The 23,087-nt window shown below is 37.9% G+C and overlaps 1 protein-coding gene across 1 annotated transcript; it reads left to right on the forward strand.

Annotated features, from left to right (window-relative positions):
• Positions 1-5,881: 5,881 nt before the first annotated feature.
• Positions 5,882-6,487, forward strand: LOC101418830 (olfactory receptor 8S1-like). Its single transcript, XM_004484428.4, has one exon. The coding sequence runs from the start codon at positions 5,882-5,884 to the stop codon at positions 6,485-6,487; it is 606 nt and encodes a 201-aa protein (XP_004484485.4).
• The last annotated feature ends 16,600 nt before the right edge of the window (positions 6,488-23,087 follow it).

Below are 23,087 nucleotides of genomic sequence, written 5' to 3' on the forward strand. Positions count from 1 at the left end.
TAGTTCAAGCATTTGTATTTTTTGCTAGAGTGCATAAAATTGCTTTGTAATGCATATGCAGTACAATGAAGACTGTTAGCTTCTTGACTTTTCTTTCATTTCTTCTATTTGAAAACTTAAATATAATTAGGACATAATTTTACCAGTAGAGTATATTTACATGAAATTATAGATCATCAGTCACAATTGCAGAGTGATTGAAAATGTAAATGTTTATATATAATTTGATAAATATAGCTCTCACAAAGTTTCCCCATTTTCCACTCCCATTGATTTATATACCTACAGATATTGTGTATGTCAGGGTTTACAAATGTTGTGAGTATATGGGGACCTCATATTTTTTTAATGTAATATTAAAAAAATGAATAAAAACAAAAAAAACAAAAAAGTTATGATTTTCTTTCATAAAGGAAAATACATTATTTAATTTCTTCTTTTTCACAAGCCACCAATTTGCTATCTTTCCAAGTCTACAAGATAACCCAAAAGTTCTCAGTCATAGTCTCAATGAAGAAACAAGTTCCAAAATTCCATAGTAAAGAGAATTCTCTAAGAATTTTATAATCTGAGCTGTTTGCTAGGGAGACTCGAATTGGGCTTCTGTCTGTGATTCCAGCAATAAATGGCATCAATTCCTCTGTCTCTTGGGCTACAAGGGTCAGCTGGTTAATTACAGAAAAACCTAACCTCTATCTGCCCTTCTGAAGGGTTATATCTTGGAATCATTTTCTTCATGGATTATTCTAGTACTGTATTTATGAGGGGAGAGGACATTACATTAACAGATGCCCCTCTGCTTGGGTCAGAGACCATCAAAAAGAAACTCCTTCCACCTGTTTTTGAGGATCTCAGTTGTTCCACATAGGTGGAGGGAGAGAAAATCAGCACCATGCCAGAATTGAGAAGATATATACTCTTCAGCTTCTGCCTTTATACATTTGTAGCTCTAATATAATCAATTTTCATATCCTTCCTTGATTCCATAATAGAAAAAAACACCTGCAATTCTGTCACTGGACTGTTAACTTTTAAACCTCATGAACATAGGCATCTCTTGGCCCCAGAAAGACCACAGTGGCAGTATGTCTTCCAAACTATAAAAGTCAGGACAGAGGTAATTGTCTCTACAATTGCTCTTAAGTTTCTGTTTCTCTTTCCTCCAATGGCTTCTTTTTGACTCTCTGAGGTGCTTCTTTACCCTGGGTATTCTCAGACATTTTCTATGTGCTGAGATGCATCCCCAAATTTAGGAAGACTCATATTTTCCATGTAGTGGAGTCCATGGATCAGCTACTCTGAACAGCATCCAGGATAAAAGTCTTCGACCACAAAGACTGATGCTCGTTATTGGAAAAAGGTGTACCATGTATTCTAGGTCCAAACTGTATTAATCCATACTCTAGGATTAAAATGGGAAAAGAAAAGAGGAGCTGGAAACAAATATTCAGGGCAAACTTGGAGAGGGCTCATCAGAATAGGAGTGGGTTTTGTTTCTTCCCTATGGCCCAGTCACACATTTATTTTTAAATAAGTGTTAATAAATTTTATTTTTCTGCTGTTACTAAAACCCTCCAACTTCACAATTGATCAAACTAACGTAGTTGCTAGATTGAATGAAGATAGATGCCAAGAAATATTTAAGGAAAAAACAAAATACATTGATGCAATTATTCCACACCCACCTATTGTTTTCATTCTCCTTATTCCAGGGCCTCCCAGATCCTCATGGGATTACGCTGCCTCATGTCAAATTCCCCCGTTTTTGTTCATTTAGTTCACTCTCCCACACTCATTGAATACAGGAATCTCTGAACCTCACTGTCTTCCAATTATCATTGACCCATGAATCCAAACATTTGTGAAATGAACATTCTAAAATTAAATACATTTGAGGCTGATCATTCATTTGATCTACAGGTATTATTATTGCTGCTTTAAAGTATCATTTAGGTATAAACACATTGTCATTCCAGTGCAATCAGCCTTAAGTGATTGAATTGAGTGGTTTTTAAAATAATTAAAAAATTCAGCATCCTACTACTGTATAGCTTGGTGGACAATGTTGTATGTCAGTAGCATATTTGAGAAGTCTCTTGTATTGCCCTCCTTGAAAATTGGTAAGCCTAGCTTCCAATTATAGAATCACCTATACTAACTTCTGGATTAATCTCTTAACTCCCATTAAGGTGCCAGGACATCTCCAACCATATTGGGAGTTGGCTCCTTCCTCAAACTTCAATGTGAATATAAGGTACTATGATATATCTAAATGTATAGTGAGCACAAAATAGATTTAAAAAGTAAATATGGAAGAATTAAAGCAATTATCTGCCCAATTCACACAAAAATTGCCAAATGCAGAATTGTTCAAAAATTTTCAAAATTAAATTAATTATTTAATTAATCTTTCTCTTAGTGGAGAAATATTTTCCTTGCAACATGATTTAACAAAAGCAAAGAAGAGACTCTTTAGAATTGTTTTTTTTTCTTTCTTCAAATTATTCTACTCACTTTTGAATTTATTTGTTCCATCATTATTGCATATTTCTTTCTAGGCAGAACAAAGATATGAACTGAATGTAAGAAAAACTAGACTGAATCTAAGAAGGTTACTTAGTCTGGGAATTTGCATAAAAATTCAATATTAGTATTGAGGAACAATTGGAAATGAGAAGAAATGGGCATGCAGATGATACTGCAGATTTGTTATGAGCTTGGTAACTTGTTACTGTGAATCCGTTGAGCAATATTTACTTTAGTTTCATTGTCAGTGATTTAAGGACAATGATAGAAAATACAGTTTCCATTATGAGATCAAAAGATCTTGTTAGACAGCATCCATGTAGAATCTGAGCCTCCTCTTGACATAGAGGTGCAATGGACACAACCAATCCAATGTCCACATAGAAAAGGTGGCATTGGATTGAGAAAAGTGGACATGATGGCTGATGGGTATGGGGAAAGGCAGGAAGAGATGAGAGGTGGAGGCGTTTTTGGGACATGGAGCTGCCCTGGATGGTGCTTCAGGGGCAATCACCGGACATTGTAAATCCTCACAGGGCCCACTGGATGGAATGGGGGAGAGTATGGGCCATGATGTGGACCATTGACCATGAGGTGCAGAGGTGCCCAAAGATGTACTTGCCAAATGCAATGGATGTGTCATGATGATGGGAAGGAGTGTTGCTGGTGGGGGGAGAGGTGGGGTGGGGGTAGTAGGGTTCAATGGGACCTCATATATATATATATTTAATGTAATATTATTACAAAGTCAATAAAAAAATTCAAACTAAAAAAAAAAAAAAGATCTTGTTAGAAAACCATAGGGAGTTACAATATCAGGTAGGGGTTTCATGGTAAGATATTATGAGTGTGTAGCCACAGATCAGGGTTGAAGGTAGATAGGAGTTAAAAACAAAGGACAGAATTAAGTACTGAATGATGACTAGGAATGAAATGAAATCTGAAAGTGAAAATAGCAAACAAAATAGTATTTGTTTAACAGTTGAATTGCATTAAACAATGTTGTCTTACTTTCAATATCTAGAATATTCTGGTATTCAGCAAGTAATTTGTAAATATTTGTTTATAAATAACTGGTTAGATGGTAGAAGAATTAACAAATGGAAAGAATTCTGAATGGTATAGCTTACAAAATGAATGAATGAATAGAAAAATGGGCTATGGATATATGATTGAATAAATAATTGACGGGCATAATAAAACATGGATGGTTGTAGATTAAACATGATAGGATTAAGTAAGTCTTCCAGTGTGGTTAAAATTGCCTAATGAGTGTTAGATGATGTCTCAGCTACAAGGACACAGTAGGTACTGGATGAACAAAGATACAGTCCACTACTTGACCCCCACAGTTGCTACACACCACACACACACACACATACACACAGAAGCACAGACACTCACATACCAAGCATATCTTTCTCTTTCCCTACACTTCCCCTTACTGTTGTGCCTTTATCGAATGTGTATCTGGAGACTTTCGTCCTAAATTTTACTTACACAGACTGTGCTATTCAGTTCATTATTTTCTTCATTCAACAAATTCTTATTGGGTTCCACCAAGTGTATTTCCCTCCACTGTTCCAAGTGCCCTGGATGTGAAATATTATAGAGCATAATGACTGCCATCCAGTAATTATAATGTCATTGGAGAGAGGGAGAAAAGAAATTAACTAAATACGTCTTAACAATAACCATCAGAATAGATCAAAAGAGTGATTTACTGTGATGGCATACAAGGAGAGATTTCTTGTGAGGTGATCATAACACTTTGTAGAAGAAATTAGTAATTATTAAGAAATCGTTAAGGATGGAGTTAGAGGATCAGGATAGTAAAAATACAAAATTTGTTATCGCACAGATTAGAGTTGGAATCATAGTGGTAAAACATTTGGGATGTTATCCAAATATGTTTGTTTCCGCATTTGAACAATCATCATCGAATTGTTTGCATCATTTTTTTTTTCTAAAGATTAAAAAGAAGTGTTCAATAGTGCCACTTATTTGGCACTCAGTAAACATTTCTGTTCTACTATAACATATATAGTGAGTTCATAGAACTTATTTTTCTAGGACGATATAAGAAAAAGTCAAAACTAAAATGATTATCAAAATATTAAAAGGATTGAGATAGAAAGAAAGGGCATTCCAGACAGAGCAAAACTTGAATATATGCAGAAACAAAGGAATATTCTTATCCTCATGAGCAAGTACAATAGTCTTTCCTCAGCCTTGAGAGTCTCAAGAACATAATGTGTGGACCATCTAACAGACTATAGGTAACAGTTGCTAGAGCACCTTCACTGAAAAATCTTGATTGGAAGACACTCTTTGGTAGGCTATTCTCTTGTCATACAATTTTAGATAGTGGAGTCATGCCTTTCCTCTTGGAATTGGCAATTTAGACAGTTGTATTGTCTTTGATTCTCAAGTTTTCCTCTGAAAAATAGATTTACTATGCTCATCTATTACTTTTTCAATCCCAACCTCTAACATAGGACTCAAGGAAACACAGATGTAAGTGTGCACACAATGTCATGGCTATATATTTCAGTTTTATCCAATAGTGCACCCTGGTGAAGCAAATGAAAGTGCCATGTGTGAAGCTAAATTAAATGAAGACAAAAATATCTTAGTAGTATACAGCTTAGAAAAGATTTGAATGGAAATAAAAGACCAAGAAAGAGGAAAGACATGTTTTGGTACATTGACTCAAATAATTCCACTAATACCTATAATGAATAGGGAAAATTGCTAAGCACAGGGTCTGTTAAAAAATTCTAATTTATAATAATCCAGATTAGAAGATCAGCCATTAATAAATATGCTTGCAGAGTTGATATAGGGTTAAGGATTGAAGAGCTGGTCAACATAGGATGAAATGTACAGAAGAAACTAAGAGTAAGATGTGAAATATAAACTAATAGTGATTGACCTCGGATAATTGAGCATGGTCAAGATATTTTCAATTTACTACTATTTTGTTTCTAGATAAAATCCTCTCTATATGGCCTTGGAGAACAAAAGCACAATCAATGAGTTCATCCTCCTCAGTCTGTCTGCTGACCCACACATCCAGGATCTCTTCTTTGTGCTGTTTTTACAAATTTACCTCCTGACCATGACAGGGAATATCATGATGCTTTTGGTGACCAGGGCAGATTCTCACCTCCACAGGTCCATGTACTTCTTCTTGAGTCACCTCTCTTTCCAGGATATTTGTTTTTCTTCTGTCACAGTGCCACAGCTACTGGAGAATCTGTTATCTCAGAAGACCATCTCTGTGAAGGGTTGCCTGGCTCAAGTCTTCTTTTTATTTGTGAGGGGGGTCACTGAGGTCTGCCTGCTAGCAATGATGGCCTATGACCACTTTGCTGCCATCTGCCATCCTGTGTTCTATGGACAGATGATGAGCAACCTGCTCTGTAAGGGGCTGGCTTGGGGATCCTGGGGCCTGGACTTTTTGACCGCAGTCTTCAACATCCTTCCAACTATTAACTTGGATTTTTGTGGAGATTATACCATCCCCCACTACAGCTGTGATCTGCCCTCTCTCTTCCCTCTTTCTTGCTCTGATATCTTCTCCAGTTTTACTGTCTTGCTTTGCTCCATCCTTCTCTATGGATTTGGAACATATTTGCTGATCTTCTATTCTTATGCCTGCATTGTCTCCACCATCCTGGGCATCAGCTCCTCCTCAGGTAGAAGCAAGTCCTTCTCCACCTGCTCCTCCCACCTCATTGTAGTACTCCTATTTTATGGCTCAGCTTTCCTGTGCTATCTCATGCCAACCTCAGGTTCTCCATTGGAGTTGATCTTCTCTGTACAGTACAGTCTGGTTACTCCCTTAGTGAATTCCCTTATCTATAGCTTGAAAAACAATGAAGTGAAAACAGCTGGAAAGAGGACCTTGAGAAAATATTTTCATTTTAGGCAATCAAATAAGGAGGCTGCTGGGTAACTAGTTTATTACAGCAAGATATCTGATGAGTTGATGATAAGTTAATTTCTTGATTGCTCCTCATTTTGGATGCAGAAACACAATTGAATGATTCAGAGCTCTACTAGTTTAAAGTGGATAAGGATAGTTCCGTTTTATTTTGCCATAGAAGCATAACAAAACATCAAATGGCCACTTTCGTTCAGCCATTTTGCATAGTTTTTGGCTCCATTAATAGGTCTACTTACAGTCTTTTATGTGTTTGTTATGGAGAAGACTGAGCTACATGAACTGGAATCACCAAGTGGCCAAACCAGCAGAGAATGAAAAGTAGAATCAGGTCGTTGGTCTTGTTTCTGGTGATGGTGAGAAATTTGGAATGGACCGTGGGCCAGAGTAGTAGCTGAGAGGTTTGGATTTTTAGAGATCTAGGCCTGCCAAAAGGGGGGCATCCAGAGGACATAGGACAGCCGAGAAAGAGGTTTTATCAGTGAATCCTGAGAGAGCCAGTTTTTAAATTAGAGAAAGTAAAATGTAAGGAAACATCAAGACAATGATTTCACAAAATGAACATAAAGATATTTTGCCCTTTGGGCATTATGTTAAGTTAGAAAGGAAGAAGATATAATTTGAAGAGGAAAGGAGCACATTTCATGAAGAACATCCATATCAGAGCAGGGAAAGAAGAAATTAGAAGTACAGACTGGCTGAGCAATCTGAGCATTCTGAGAAAATCTGATTGCCTTAGCGATCTTTGCCTGAACTGGTTTCTAAATCAATGAATGCTTGGGTCTTCACTGGATGAAAGAAATTGTTTCCAGAACTCTACTATAAAGTTTAAGAGGGGACTTGTGGATGAATGGAATTTATGTTGTTTTCAAAAATATGATGATGTAAGGGGTTGCTCACATGAACTCTATAAGAGACAAGATCATAAGCCTTCTCCAGTTTCTTTTTAAAATTATTATTCATGTATGTATTTATTCATTCATTCATTTTAATGATATTTAAATTGCATAAATGTTACATAGAAATATAGGGGTTACCCATACGTTCCACTCCATCCCTGCCCATACTTTCCTACATTAACAACATCCTTCCTCAGTGTGATAAATTTGTTACAATTGATGAACATATACTGAAGCATTGCCAGTAACCATGGATTATAGCTTACATTATAATTCACACTCTGTCCCATGCAATTTCATAAGTTTTGACAAAGTATATAATTGCCTGTATCTGTCATTGCAACTTCATGGAGGACAATTCCAATGTCCTGAAAATGCACCCATATTGTGTCGATTTTTCATTCTCCTTCCTTCAGATCCTCTGGTGGCACTGTGTTTATATCAATTATACATGTTCTTCCATTGCTAGAATAAGTATAAGTCTATAGTAGAATAATAGTAAGTCTACTTTAATCCATTGTTCATTCCCCAATACCGAGGATTTGGGGATGATGATGCTCACTCTGTTTCTAATTAAGAGCGGGCTTAGATTCCAGGAGGAAGATAGATGGAACTATCTGGCTTGCAGTTGCAGACTCTCTCCTCCTTGGGATGATCATTATTTATCATCATCACCTTGTTAGTTGTTCTGGGTGTGTCCCATCAACTAGAGAGTAGGTGTTGCAGTCCTGCTGAGATTCATGGCCCAAGTGGTACATAGAAGGAACAAAGACTTAAGTCTCTTACACATACACTTATCAGATGTAGTACTAACTATAGGTTCAAATAGAAGGGGCAGAAAAGCCATGTGTAGGCAAACCATAAATGAGTCCCACTCTGTTACACTGGAGAGTGTAAATTCCAAGGTAAGGCCCATTGGCAGGGGCCCCAACTTCTGAGCTGTCTGCCCTGCCTATAGGGTCTGGATGTCTCTAGAACCCCTAGGAGCCCTGCTATTTGAGGCAGTATTTACTGAGGCAATCAATGAGATCCTGCTGAAAGGTACATAAGCTTAACCTCTGGAATGACCTCCTGACTCACTTTGAAATCTCTCAACCATAAATATTCATTTCTATTTATTATTTCCCCTTATACAATTGTATAAGAAGCTAAATTGGAAGGCTTCTTTAGTTTCTTTGTACTTCCCACTTCTTGATGCTTATTTTTCCCACCCTGGTACCCATTATCATTAAGCAACCCTCTGATAATTCCCTTTTCACTACCTGCATGTATTTTAAGTAAATTTTCATATCGCCAAAGAACAATTCAGCAACTGAAAATTTCTTAAATATCACTTGTAGTATAAATTTGACTTTTATTATTCTGATTTTACAATTATGGAAATCAAGGCTTAAATAATCCTATTAATTGGCATCAGTCACAGAGTTAGCATGTGGTAGAGCTGGAAGTCAAACACAGGCAATAATAATCTAGATTCCATATTTAGAAATACAACATGAGGTTGAAAGAACATAGAAATTATGTGTAACTGACTCAGTTTATTATGTCAGCAATTTTTGATCATAACCAATTCTATATTCACTCCCAGATATTACTATATTTGCCTAATATTCAAATGAAGGATGCCATATTTATGGTATATACTGAATCTTTAAAGTTAGATAATTCATTTGCTAATAGAGTCTTCATTTGGCCCTCACAAAAGTTTTGTTCCTTGTCCATCATCTTGCCTATGTGGAAATGAGGTACTACATGCTCAAAAGGAAGAGTGGAATAAGGCAGGAGAAAAGAATGAGCTCTCTGTAATACTGGTATTCTTAGCTGATCAGTTGCATTTGCGTGACAGGGTAGAGCCTTCACTTTAACGCTATACGTAAATGCCTTGTGCCATCCAGATAGGTTAGCAAAGTTTTTCACCCTAGGACACAGGCAGAGATCCACTGCTGGGAGGGGTAGAAGCAAAAAACCTCTGCCCTTTGGTATTGGTCAGAAAATATCTAGGGACTCAGGATTTTTCATGGATACCAAAGAGAGGCTGACCACCACTGTGGGAATATAGAAAATTTTTTTGCCCACTAACACCCACAGATACAAGGCAGAATTTGGCTGCTAGTGGAGAGAATGGGCAGGAAAGTGAAGAAAGCCACACCTGTGTGTCCTAGGCCTTCATAGTTTGCCTAAGACTGAAGGTGGCTATGACAATCAAGACCTTCCCCTGCTGCTTACATGAGACTTGAATAGAGAGTAATGAGCACTACCATTCTACCACTAGGGGAGGGGAGATAGCAGGGTGAGAGACTTCTATAGCAGAGATGAAAGTTCAGAGTAGAGCAGGAAGACTGCGAAACCCTCTGGTACTTAAGGTCTCCCTTTAAGCACAAGGTAATATCAATTATTCAGAGGATGTAATTGAAGACTGTGGTGTACTTTAAGTAAAGAAAACAACAAACCCTGACAAATAAATTCTGCCTATTTTGTCCTAGTGAGCACATGAATCTCTTGACAGAATAAAATGTGCATTTCTGGGCATACATACTATTAACTCAGTTTTTTCAACACATGATATCTACATTAAATAAATATTATGGGATATACCAAAGAAACAAGAGAAACATTATAAGAGGTAAAACATTCGATGAAACCACATCAAATATGAAGGACAAATTCAAAATATCACACATGGGCTTTAAAGTATCCATGATTAAAATCTTAAGGTGTACAGTATTCATGATAGATGGATAATTTTGAGAATGTTATAAATATAAAAAGGGTGAAACATAAATGCCAAGTTAACACAACAATAGAAATGAAGTGACGGGGGTGGGGCAAGATGGTGGCTGAGTGAGCTTACCTGATAATCTCTCCTGCAAAGAAGTGGTTGGGCAGCGTTGGAGGTTCTTCGGGAACAGGCTGTTTCAGGATTTTTGCAGGTCAGGAGGTGTCTGGACATCGATTTGGTGGGAAGGTAACAGAGAAAATATGTCTATAAAATATAATTGAGACTCTTTACACGGAGGTCCGGGCAGTGCGCAGAACGTTCCCTCTTAGGGTGGGCGGAGCTGCCGCACTGGGTGCTGCTGGGGCGGTTTTTTTTTTTTTTTGAGGCTCTGCAGTACTGGGGAATTCATAAGCCCTGAGCAGCCTATTGGGGGGTTAATAGGACAGGAGGCGCTTGCAGACCTATTTGGGGAGACAAATGGGAGTTTTATTGCGAAGCAGGGGAATTTTTGACTGCGGACACAAACAATAGCGCTTCCTCCTAGAGCCCAGCACCCCGCAAGCCCGGCTGCCAATCTACAGTGGACTTAAATTGATAGCAATAAAGAGACGCCACCAGGGTCTGGCAGGGTGGGAGACAATTGGAAGCCGATTAGGGAAATATTTTGCGAAGTGTGGGAATTTCTGGTTTGGACTCTGTTATTAGCGTTTCCGGCTGGAGCCCCACCCCCGGGCCTGGCTATTGATCTGCATCATTAAATTGACTGCAGTGTAGAGGTGCCCCCAGGTGGCTGTTCTGGGGGATTACAGGGTGGGAGGGGTCCTGAAGTTGAATCGGTGGTACATCCACAGAATAGACCCCAGTGAGTGAGTGAATTGTGGGGTACAGACACACAGGATAAAGCTTGCGGATGTGACCTCACCCATAGGGCTGGCACCCAGCTGCGGGGATCCCTGAAGGCTGTGATGCACTGCGGTGCTCCCAGGCTCCCTGTTAACCGGACTTGAGGTTGCCAGGTCTGAGTCCCATAAGCCCTGGTGGCCCACACCCCAGAGACTCACACCTCTTGAGTCTTCAATATCTCAGACTTTCCATTCCTGAATCCATCACACCCTGAGGTCCATCTGAGGTCCTTGAATGTCCTAGCCCTCAACGTTTACATTTTTTCTTTTTTGTTTTGTTTTGTTTTTATTTTTATTCTATTTTATTATTTATTTATTTATTTAATGTCCTGATGGCTAACGTTGCATTATCCCCTAGTCTTTTCTCCCAGCATATCCCCCAAAGTCTTTTTTTTCAGTTATTTAGGGTTCTTTTTTAATTGTTGTTGTGGCTGTTGTGGTTGGTGTATATCTTTTTTTTCTTTTCCCTACCTGTTCCCCGCCCTTTACCTACCCCCTTTTCTTTCTTCCTTTCTTCTCTTTTTTTTTCTGTTTTTTCTCTCTCTCTTGTCCCTCATTTTCTTCTTATTTTATTTTATCTTAACTATACAATAGATGCTGCAGGGAACACCTCACATTTGCTGGGTTTCCTCATCCTCCACTGCCTCATTTCTGTGTGAATAGATTTTGGCTACCTACACTATCCCCTTTCCCCTACATCTTGATATCCTCCATCATCAACTGTCTCTCCTATATCCCACCTCCCTTTCTTTGATGGACAAAGTGTCTAACTCTTAATTTCTAATACCTTTGTTTTGTTTTCTGTCTGTTATCCACTCTTGAAACTATTGCCTTTCTTTTCTCTTTCCCTCTCTCACGAAAACACTAGCTTTTTAATTCATACAATATTCTTCCCATATTCAGTTGACTACCTCATTATAGGTACTCTACCTACTGCTATGACTCTACACAACTTACATGAATCTAGCATCCATCCTCCCAGATCTCATATTGTTGCTCTGTTAACATATATCACCAATATTACTTTACACTTTTTTCCTTGCTTGCACAATTGCCTTTCCCCGGCATTAATACTTTCCTTTAAAGTGAACTCAACCAGCAATAAGAAATTAGAATAAGAAGAACAAAGTGACAAAGAGAAGATATAACACTTATGCGAAAACAACAGCTAATTAATCTCCAAGACTAAACAAAGAAGCTAAGGAACTGATTAAACCCGTCAAGATAAAATGATGACCAGACAGCAACAAAAATCTACAAACCAAACCAGTAATCAGGAAAACAAGGCTGAATCCAATGAACAAACTAAAAATCAGGAAGGGGAGCAGAACTTCGCACAAGTAATGAAAGATCTCAGAACATTTATCACTGACAAATTTAATGAAGTAAAGGAAGAGGTTAACAACATGAAGACAACACTTGGAGGGGAAATTGCAGACATAGGGAAAAAGATAACAGATATGATGGGAATGAACACCACAGTTCAAGAAATCAAAAATACACTTGCAGCAAATATCAGCAGACTAGAAGAGGCAGAGCAGAGAATTAGTGATGTGGAAGACAGTACATCGGAAATCAAACAGATAGTAGAATTGGTCAATAAAAAGATAGAAAAAAACCAGCTAGGACTTAGGGACCTGAATGATAATGCAAAATGCTCAAACATACGTATTATAGGCATCCCAGAAGGAGAAGAGAAGGGAAAGGGGTCAGAAGGAGTGTTGCAGGAAATAATGGCTAAAAACTTCCCAAATCTACTGAAAGAGACAGATGTACATATCCAAGACGCACAGTGCACCCCAATCGTCATAAACCCCAGCAGGCCTACCCCAAGACATATACTTGTCAAATTATCCAACACTCAAGACAAAGAGAAAATTCTAAAAGCAGCAAGAGAAAAGAAAACCATCACATACAAGGGAAGCTCCATAAGATTAAGTGCTGATTTCTCATCTGAAACCATGGCGGCAAGAAGGCAGTGGTATGATATAGTCAAGGTACTAAAAGAAAAAAAATTCCAACCAAGAATACTCTATCCAGCTAAACTAGCATTCAAAAATGATGGAGAGTTCAAAATATTTGCAGGTAAACAGAAACTGAAAGAGTATGCCAACAAGAAACCTCCCCTTCAAGAAATTCTAAAGGGAGTTCTGCAGGAAGAAAGGAAAAAACAGGATAGGCAGAGTTGGAGGAGAGTGTAAGAGCAACAAAAAGACAAAAAGAGAAGGAAAAAAAAAGCAAACAAAATATGACAAACACAACTCCAATCAAAATATGGCTAACACAAATAATTCCTTGAAAGTAATAACACTGCATGTCAATGGATTAAACTCAGCTATCAAAAGATTCAGACTGGGTCATTGGATAAGGAAATATGACCCATCTATATGCTGTCTACAAGAGACACATCTTAGACCCAGAGACTCATGGAGGTTGAAAGTGAATGGCTGGAAAAAAATCATACAAGCAAACAATAACCAAAAAAAGACAGGAGTAGCTTTATTAATATCAGACAAAATAGACTTTAAATGTGAAACAATTGTGAGAGACAAAGAAGGATACTACATTTTAGTGAAAGGGACAATCTGTCAAGAAGATCACACAATCATAAATATTTATGCTCCTAACAAGGGCGCCTCTAAATATGTGAGGCACACGCTGGAAAAACTAAGTGAAAGAATAGATGCATCTACAATTATAGTGGGTGATTTTAATATACCACTATCAACTCTTGACAGAACATCTCAAAAGAGAATCACTAAAGAAACAAAACATTTGAACAGTATATTAGAGGAGCTGGATATAATAGACATATATAGATTATTACACCCAAACACAGCAGGATATACATTTTTCTCAAGCGCACATGGATCATTCTCCAAGATAGACCATATGCTGGGACACAAAGAAAGGATTAATGAATTCAGAAAGATTGAAATCATACAAAATAATACCTCTGACCACAGTGGAGTGAAGCTGGAAATTTGCAAGGGACAGAGGCCCAGATTTCACACCACAATTTGGAAATTAAACAGCACACTCTTAGAAAAACAGTGGCTCAAAGAGGAAATCTCAAAAGAAATCAATGACTACCTTGAAACAAATTATAATGATAACACAACATACCAAAATTTATGGGATGCAGCAAAAGCAGTACTGAGAGGGAAATTTATAGCCATAAATTCATATATCAAAAAAGAAGAAAGAGCAAAAATTGAAGAACTAACTGCACATCTGGAGGAATTAGGAAAAAAACAACAAAGTAATCCAACAGGAAGAAGAAGGAAGGAAATAACAAAGATAAGAGCAGAACTAAATGAAATAGAACATAAGAAAGCACTTGAAAAGATAAACAAGACCAAGAGCTGGTTTTTTGAGAAGATCAGGAAAATTGACAAACCTTTAGTGAGACTAACAAAGAAAAAAAAGAGAGAAGATGCAAATACACAAAATAAGAAATGAGAAAGGAGATATCACCACTGACCCCACAGAAATAAAGACTATCATAAGAGGATACTTTGAAAAACTATATTCCAACAAAAATGACAATTCAGAGGAAATGGACAAATTCCTAGAAACATATAAGCAGCCCATATTGACGAAAGAATAAATTGATGATCTTAACAAACCAATCACAATTAAAGAAATAGAATCAGTCATTAAAAACCTCCCAACTAAGAGGAGCCCAGGGTCAGAGGGCTTCACAGGTGAATTCTACAAAACATTCTGGAAAGAACTAACACCAATCCTGCTGAAACTATTCCAAAAAATCAAAACGGAAGGAACATTACCTAACTCCTTCTATGAGGCCAACATTACCCTAGTACCAAAGCCAAACAAAGACACCACAAGAAAGGAAAATTACAGACCAATTTCTCTAATGAACCTAGATGCAAAAATACTTAACAAAATACTTGCTAATCGTATTCAACAACACAGTAAATGAATTATACACCATGACCAAGTGGGATTTATTCCAGGTATGCAAGGATGGTTCAACATAAGAAAATCAATCCATGTAATACACCATATAAACAGATTGAAGGCAAAAAATCACATGATTATATCTATAGATGCAGAAAAAGCATTTGACAAAATACAGCACCCTTTCTTGATAAAAACACTCCAAAAGATTGGAATACAAGGAAATTTTTTGAACATGATAAAGAGTATATATGAAAAACCTACAGCCAACATTGTTTACAATGGAGAAATCCTAAAATCCTTCCCTCTAAAGTCAGGAACAAGACAAGGATGCCCACTGTCTCCCCTTCTATTTAACATTGTCTTAGAAGTACTTGCTCGAGCACTGAGGCAAGAACCAGATATAAAAGGCATTCAAATTGGAAAGGAAGAAGAAAAAATTTCATTATTTGCAGATGCCATGATCCTATATATAGAAAACCCTGAGAGAGCTACAACAAAGCTTCTAGAACTCATAAATGAGTTTAGTAAAGTCGCAGGTTATAAGATCAATGGCAAAAATCAGTAGCATTTCTGTACACCAATAATGAGCAAGATCAGGAGGAACTCAAGAAACAAAAAGCATTCACAATAATAAATAAAAAAATCAAATACTTAGGAATAAATTTAACTAAAGAGGTAAAAAACTTATACACTAAGAACTCTACAAGACTGTTCAAGGAAATCAAAGAAGACCTAAATAAATGGAAGAATATTCCTTTTCATGGATAGGAAGACTAAATATTATTAAGATGTCTATCCTACCAAAACTGATCTACACATTCAATGCAATCCCAATAAAAATCAACACAGCCTTCTTTAAGGAACTAGAAAAACTAACTATGAAATTCATTTGGAAAGGAAAGAGGCCCCGTATAGCCAAAGACATATTGAAAAAGAAAAACGAAATTGGAGGAATCACACTACTTGACTTCAAAACATACTACAAACCTACAGTAGTGAAAACAGCATGGTATTGGCATAAGGAGAGACACACAGACCAATGGAATCGAATTGAAAGTTCTGATATAGAACCTCATATATATAGCCATATAATATTCGATAAAATCACCAAACCCTCTCAACTGGGAGAGAATGGCCTATTCAACAAATGGTGCCTGGAGAACTGGATAGCCATATGTAGAAGAATGAAAGAGGATTACCATCTCACACCTTATACAAACATCAACTCAAGATGGATCAAAGACCTAAATATAAGAGCAAAGACCATAAAGACCTTGGAAAGCAGTGCAGGGAAACATCTACAATACCTTGTAATAGGAAATGGCTTCATGAACATCACACCAAAGGCACGAGCAGCAAAAGAACAAATAGATAAATGGGACTTCCTCAAAATTAAAGCCTTCTGCACCTCAAAGGAGTTTGTCAAGAAAGTAAAAATGGAACCCACACAATGGGAGAAAATATTTGGCAACCATATATCTGATAAGAAACTTATAACTTGCATATATAAAGAACTCCTATATCTTGAAAATAAAAAGATAAACAACCCATTTAAAAAATGGGAAAAAAATTTAAACAGACACTTCTCCAAAGAAGAAATACAAAAGGCTAAAAAGCACATGAAAAAATGCTCAACATCTTTAGCTATCAGGGAAATGCAAATCAAAACTACAATGAGATACCATCTTACTCCCATAAGATTGGCAGCTATGAAAAAAACAGAAGAATACAAATGCTGGGGAGGATGTGAAGAAATGGGAACACTCATCCACTGCTGGTGGGAATGCAGAAGGATCCAACCATTCTGGAGGACAGTTTGGAGGTTTCTCAAAAAACTAACCACAGATTTGCCATATGACCCAGCAATACCACTGCTGGGTATATACCCAGCAGAACTGAAAATAAGGACACAAACCGATATATGTACACCAATGTTCATAGCAGCATTGTTCACTATCGCCAAAAGTTGGAATCAACCCAAATGCCTATCAACAGATGAGTGGATCAATAAAATGTGGTATATACTTGGTACAAATATTACTTGGAATGGAATATTCCTTGGAATATTACTTGGTACAAACACACGTGATAACATGGATGAATTTTGAGAACCTTATGTTGAGTGAAGCAACCCAGGCATTGAAGGACAAATACTACATGACCTCAATGATATGAAATAAGCAAGCTGCCTCAGAGAGCTAGAGACTGGAAGATAGGCTTACAGGAAATCGGGGGGTGGAGGAAGGATGTTTGCTGACGTCTGCAGGGGTGGAATCTATGATGAGCTGGCGGTAAGTATGAGCACAAAGAAGAGATATAATGGGGGCAAGGGGTTACCTTTGGGTGGGGCTTTGAGGGTTTGAGGGGGGCTGGGGATGGGCGGATGGGTAATATTGCCCACAAAATTGGGGGGAGGGAGGGCCAACATACGAACATAAGAGAGTGTCAGGTGTTGGTTGAGAGTAAAATGCTGAGAAAATCATATCAAAATATAATTAGGAGGGTTACCTGTTTAGGATGATCGGAGGGGATGGTCTGACGCGGGACCGACTCCTGGGGAATGTCTGAATGCTCATTTTTCCAGGGTGGGTTGTACCATTGGGTAGAGATCCAAGTAGTGAGAGTGGGGGTGGACCCACATCCTGGGGAGGACTAATGCCATCAAATAGAGGGAACTGTATCTCGCGAGAGAAAGGGTGGCTCCCAGGGCATTAGGTCAGTTGAGCAAGTCAGGCCCTGAACACTGTTGCAAGTATCTCTGGACGTGGCTCCTTGAGAAATGGAGATTGGCTGTCGCTGTGGGCCCCAAGAGGAGGGGAAAATGGATGTTGAATGGATGGAACCAAGGTAAATGTGGAGGTAAGAGAGGAGTTTCGCGATAGTACACAAGGATGGATATAAATCATGTAATATTACACCAAAAACATATAGGGTATGACAGACTAATAATGTAAACCATAATGTAAACATAGGATAACTAAAAATTTAGAAAACTGTATATCCTAAAGTATGGACCACAATGTAAGCACAGATGTCACCTTGTTTGAAAGCTATTGTCTCAGAGTCTGTACATCAGTTTAAGTAAATATGATATGAATAAGTTATAAGATTATCGCTGTGGAAGGGAAAAGGTTTTATGGTGGATGTGTGGGAGTACTGTCTATTGTATATATGAATTACTGTGATCTAAGGCTCTTGTGAAGAGAAGCTCAATAATTAGGAAAAAAGAAAAGAAAAAGGTAGGATGTAGAATTTTTCCAAATCAATACGTATTCTATATCTAACCTTTAAACTCATTACTATATTCCATTTTACTAGTAAGGGAACCTGACATTATATTGGGCTTCACTTTTCAGGAAGTTTTGGATCACAGAGTGGTTCAACAATGGTGGCAGAGGAATACTGGTATGGGATATTATTGACAGGCGATATATGGTTGACAGGGAGTTATACAGGGTATATGTCCAGGGTGCATGGTAATGTTTGGATATACTCATAGTGGAAACAATTAAAAACAACAGTTGGGGGGGTACTGGGTTCCTGGCTGGGGGTGCTCTGTTGTAGTCCCTAGGGGAGCAGCGGCAGTCCCCCCAATGGTAAGAACCAGGAAGGAATGAGGGTCCAACAGTGAGCCCTTGATACTAATGACTATGCTTGTGGGCCTATATGCCTGAAATAAGAACAAGGCCTAGAGCAGCACTGTGCCTAGGAGTTTCCTCCTGACAGCCTTCATGTTACTCAAATGTGGCCAGTCTTGAAGTCAAACTCAGCATGCAGATGCAGTGCATTCCCCCCAGCATGCGACATGACACCTGGGGATGAGCCTCCCTCATACCGAGGGATCACTACCAAATGCCAGCTGATGATGCAATTAGAAAATGACCTTGAATTAAAGGTTCAACGTGGACCCTGTCTACATGTAATAACAGGAGTTTAAAATGCTGTTTGACCTAATGTAAGGGGGAAATGGAAAGGAGAAATGAGTTCATATGGCTATGAGTCTCTAAAAAAGAGTCTGGAGGTTGTCAGAAGGATTGCCCTTATGCACACCTGAGCAGAGTCTCAGAGACAGATAAAGTAGATACAACCCCAGGTATTGGTTCTTTTGAGGGCTAAAGAGACCCATGGGTTCTATAGTCATGGCAGATGGGGTTCACTGCCATGTCAGTTGGCCCTTCTTTGGAGTTGGTGTTTCTGCATGATGGAACTGGACTCAGATGGGATCTCTTTTCACAAGACTTTCATGCTACTTTACTGGAATTGTAGTTGGTGCTGGGGTTTAAGATATATCTAGGGGATTTGAATCTCTGGACTGAGAATATGATAGCCACGCCCTGAACCTCAACAGACTTCAGCTCCTACATTCTGATTTATTGGATTTATCCCACTCAACTAACATGGAGTTGAAGAATGTCAACCACCACGCCATGGAGCCTAGAGTGCCTACAACTGAAAGCAGGAGGATTGCATCCAGTATCCATATGGAATCTAAGCCACCTCTTGACACAGAAGTGCAATGGACACAACCAATCCAATGTCCACAGAGAAAATGTGGCATTTGTGTGGGAAAAGTGGCCATGGTGGCTGCTGGGTGCGTGGAATGGGAGGAAGAGATGAGATGTGGAGGTGTTTTCGGGACTTGGAGATGTCCTGGGTGGTGCTTCATGGACAATTACAGGACATTGTAGATCCCCCTAGGGCCCACTGGATGGAACGTGGGAGAGTATGGTCTATGATGTGGACCATTGACTATGAGGTGCAGCGATGCACAGAGATGTACTTACCAAATGCAATGGATGTGTCATGATGATGGGAGAGAGTGTTGCTGTGGGGGGAGTCAGGGGTGGGGGCGGTGGGGTTGAATGGGACTTCATATTTTTTGAATGTAATATTTTAAAAAAAATGAATAAAAAATAAAAAATAAAAATAAAAAAAAAGAAAAATACATACATCCATGTTACCACCTCCCCTAGTCAATTGTCTTATCTCCAAAGAATTCCCATGTGTACTTTTTCTTTTAACAACTGATGTGATATCTGCCAACTATATGTTAGTTTTGCCTCTCTAGAATTTCATATGAATGCAGTAGTAAAGTGTGAATAATCTTGTTTCTGGATAAGTCTATAGTATCAGTGGTTTGTTCCTTTTAATTGAATTTTTTACACAATCTCAAACTAGTGCTAACAAAAGCAAGGGATTGGAAAGCCAGTAGAACTGAGATTAGGTCTTGCATTGAACCTAAGAAAAGAGAATAATCAGAATTCCAATCCTTTTCTCTGCTTTACCTGTTCTTCATCCTACTATAATATATTAGGATGTTCCCCAGGAACAAAAAGATTTTTATCTGCCTTGCCTCCCAAGTCTGGGCCACTAGTGAAACTCTTAAGAAATACTTGAGGTCATTTTATTAGTAGTTGGACTAAATTAGTCCTGCAATAAAGACTGCTCTGTGCCAATCCTAACAAAGCATAAAACAAGAATTGAAAAGGTCTAATTGGGTGGCAGACTTGGCCCAGTGGTTAGGGCATCTGTCTACCACATGGGAGGTCTGCGGTTCAAACCCTGGGCCTCCTTAACCCATGTGGACCTGGCCCACGTGCAGTGCTGATGCATGCAATGAGTTCCATGCCATGCAGGGGTGTCCCCCATGTAGGGGAGCCCCACATGTAAGGAGGGCACCCTGAAAGGAGAACCGCCCAGCATGAAAGAGTGTAGCCAAGATGGCACCGCACACATGGAGAGCTGACACAAGATGATGCAACAAAAAGAAACAGATTCCCAGTGCCACTGACAACAACAGAAGCAGACAAAGAAGACACAGCAAATAGACACAGAGAACAGACAACTGGGGTGGGGGGGAAGGGGAGAGAAATAAATAAATCTTTAAAAAAAGAAAAAAAAAAAGAAATGAAGTATTCTTCGATGAGCATATCATCCAATTAGGAGTACTTAAAAAAGAATTGATGAATGTTAATCCAAGTAAATAGTAATTATCCATATAGAAATAAAAACAAGAACGGAATGAGAAATAAAAGCAGAACAAAAGATTCAAGAGATTTTGGAAATTAAGAATTGAGTAAGATATAGGCATCTGCAGTCCCATAGGAGAAGAAAAAACAGAAGAAAAACTACTTGATGTGACAATAGCAACAATGTAAGTCAATATATCATGGATATAAAAAGCCTTAATATTACAAAGCAAGCAAATACCTAAAAAAAAGAAAAGAAAAAGAAAAAAAATACAATACACTATCATAGTAAAAGTGTTAAAAAGTACGCATAAAGTCTTATGGCAAGAATGAAAATAGAAACATGACACACAGATCTATGAAAGTAAATTCATCAGTCTTCTCATCAAGATCTGCACAAGCCAAAGACAATGGAGTGACACCTTTGAAGTACTGAAAGAAAAAATCCTCAAACCAGAATTCTATATTCAGCAAACATACTTTTCAAAATGAAAGCAAAACGAAGACTTTTTTAATAGGAATAATAAATGTCATAATCCATTTCTCTAGGACTAGTGCTACATTCAATGTTAAATGAAACTTTTCCAGCAGAAGAGGTATTGTACCAGGTAGTATTGGATCAAATGAAAAAATGAAGACCTTGAAAAATGGCAAAAACAAGGGGAAATAGAGAAAACATTTTTCTTATTTTAATTGTTTAAAAATAAAAATAAAAAACCTGTCAAAAGAAAATGTACTATTGTGTTTTTAAAATATAGAGAGGTAAGTTGTATGACCTTAATACCACAAAGAATGTCAGTGGACAAATGGAAGTATATTGTTGTAAGTCACTTAAACTACATGAAATGGTATAATAATGGAGTTAGATAGTGATTAGTAAAAAAAAAAAAAATACATGGCAACCTTAAAGAAACCATCCAACAAATAAAGAAGAGGCATAAAAAAATCAGCCAATAGTGGAGTTAGAATGAAATAAAAAAATGAAATCACAAAATAAAATCAATACAAAGGAAAGCATGAAAAAAGAGAAAAATGAGCAAAGAAAATATACAAAGAATAGAAACCAACTAGTAAGATGGTAGTTTTAAATCCAACCATACTAATCCTTATATTAAACACAAATGTTCTAAGCACATGTGCTAGACAGAATACGGTATTTAAAGGTTTCCAGGTTCTGATTCTTGAACCTGAGAATATTAACTTATATGTCAAAAGCAACATTACAGATGATATTAATTAAAGGATCTAGAGGTGGGGAGATCATCCTGGATTGCATAGTTACGCCATAAATATAGTCACAAGTGCCTTATAAGAGATGACATGTGTCAGAGACTAGGGTGATGCTCTTTGAAGATGGAGGAAGAGGCTATAAGCAAAGGAATTTAGGTGACCTCCAGAAGCTGGAAAAGGCAAAAGAATGGATTCTGTCCTAGGATGCTAATTTATAACTTTAGCCCAGTGAAACTTACTTTGTACTTTTAGCCTCTAGAAATGTAAGAAAAAAAATTGTTTTTTTTTTTTTTTTTAAGATATCAAGAGGGTGGTAAGCTAGTGCAGAAGGCATAGGAAATTAATATAGCTTTTGGCACTTGAAACTGGGGTATTGTATACCACATACCTACATATGTATTGGTAGTTTGAGATTATTTATCAATCCCCAAAAGAGAAAGATTATGTTTGTAAACTAATTAATTTCTCTGGTTGTGTTACCCTTTGATTGTATTAAATTCAAATATTTTAAGTATACTTGACAAAATGAATTTAAGATTTTTGATTCAATCACATCAGTACAGTATGACTCAGGTTGAGTCTCTGCCCCCTTGATGTGCTGATGTAAATGGTCACTCACTCAAGAAGACAAAAGAAGAGAGAGAGAGCTCTGTCATGTTTGCTCCTGAAGCCCCAGGAGGAACATGAGCCTTCGCTTGATAATTTGCAGCTGACGTGAATAGAGCAGCTGAGTAGCTGAGAAGACCAGGAAAGAAACAAATCCTATGCAGGAGACTGATATAGGAAACCCTGAGAGCTGAGGCAGACATTGCCTGCCATCTTGATTCAACATGTGGCAGTTGACTTTGGTGAGAAAGTAGCTCTTACGGTACTTGAGTTGGACTTTCCACAGCCTTGGGAATGTAAGCTTTTACCCCAAATAAATACTCTTTATTAAGCCAACAGATTTCTGGTACTTTGCATCAG

Source organism: Dasypus novemcinctus, chromosome 12 (genome assembly GCF_030445035.2).
Source record: "Dasypus novemcinctus isolate mDasNov1 chromosome 12, mDasNov1.1.hap2, whole genome shotgun sequence".
NCBI lineage: Eukaryota > Metazoa > Chordata > Mammalia > Cingulata > Dasypodidae > Dasypus > Dasypus novemcinctus.

Bases quoted from the DNA above. Each gene is read 5' to 3' on its own strand.
- LOC101418830 (XM_004484428.4), top strand. From the start codon at position 5,882: ATGGCCTATGACCACTTTGCTGCCATCTGCCATCCTGTGTTCTATGGA.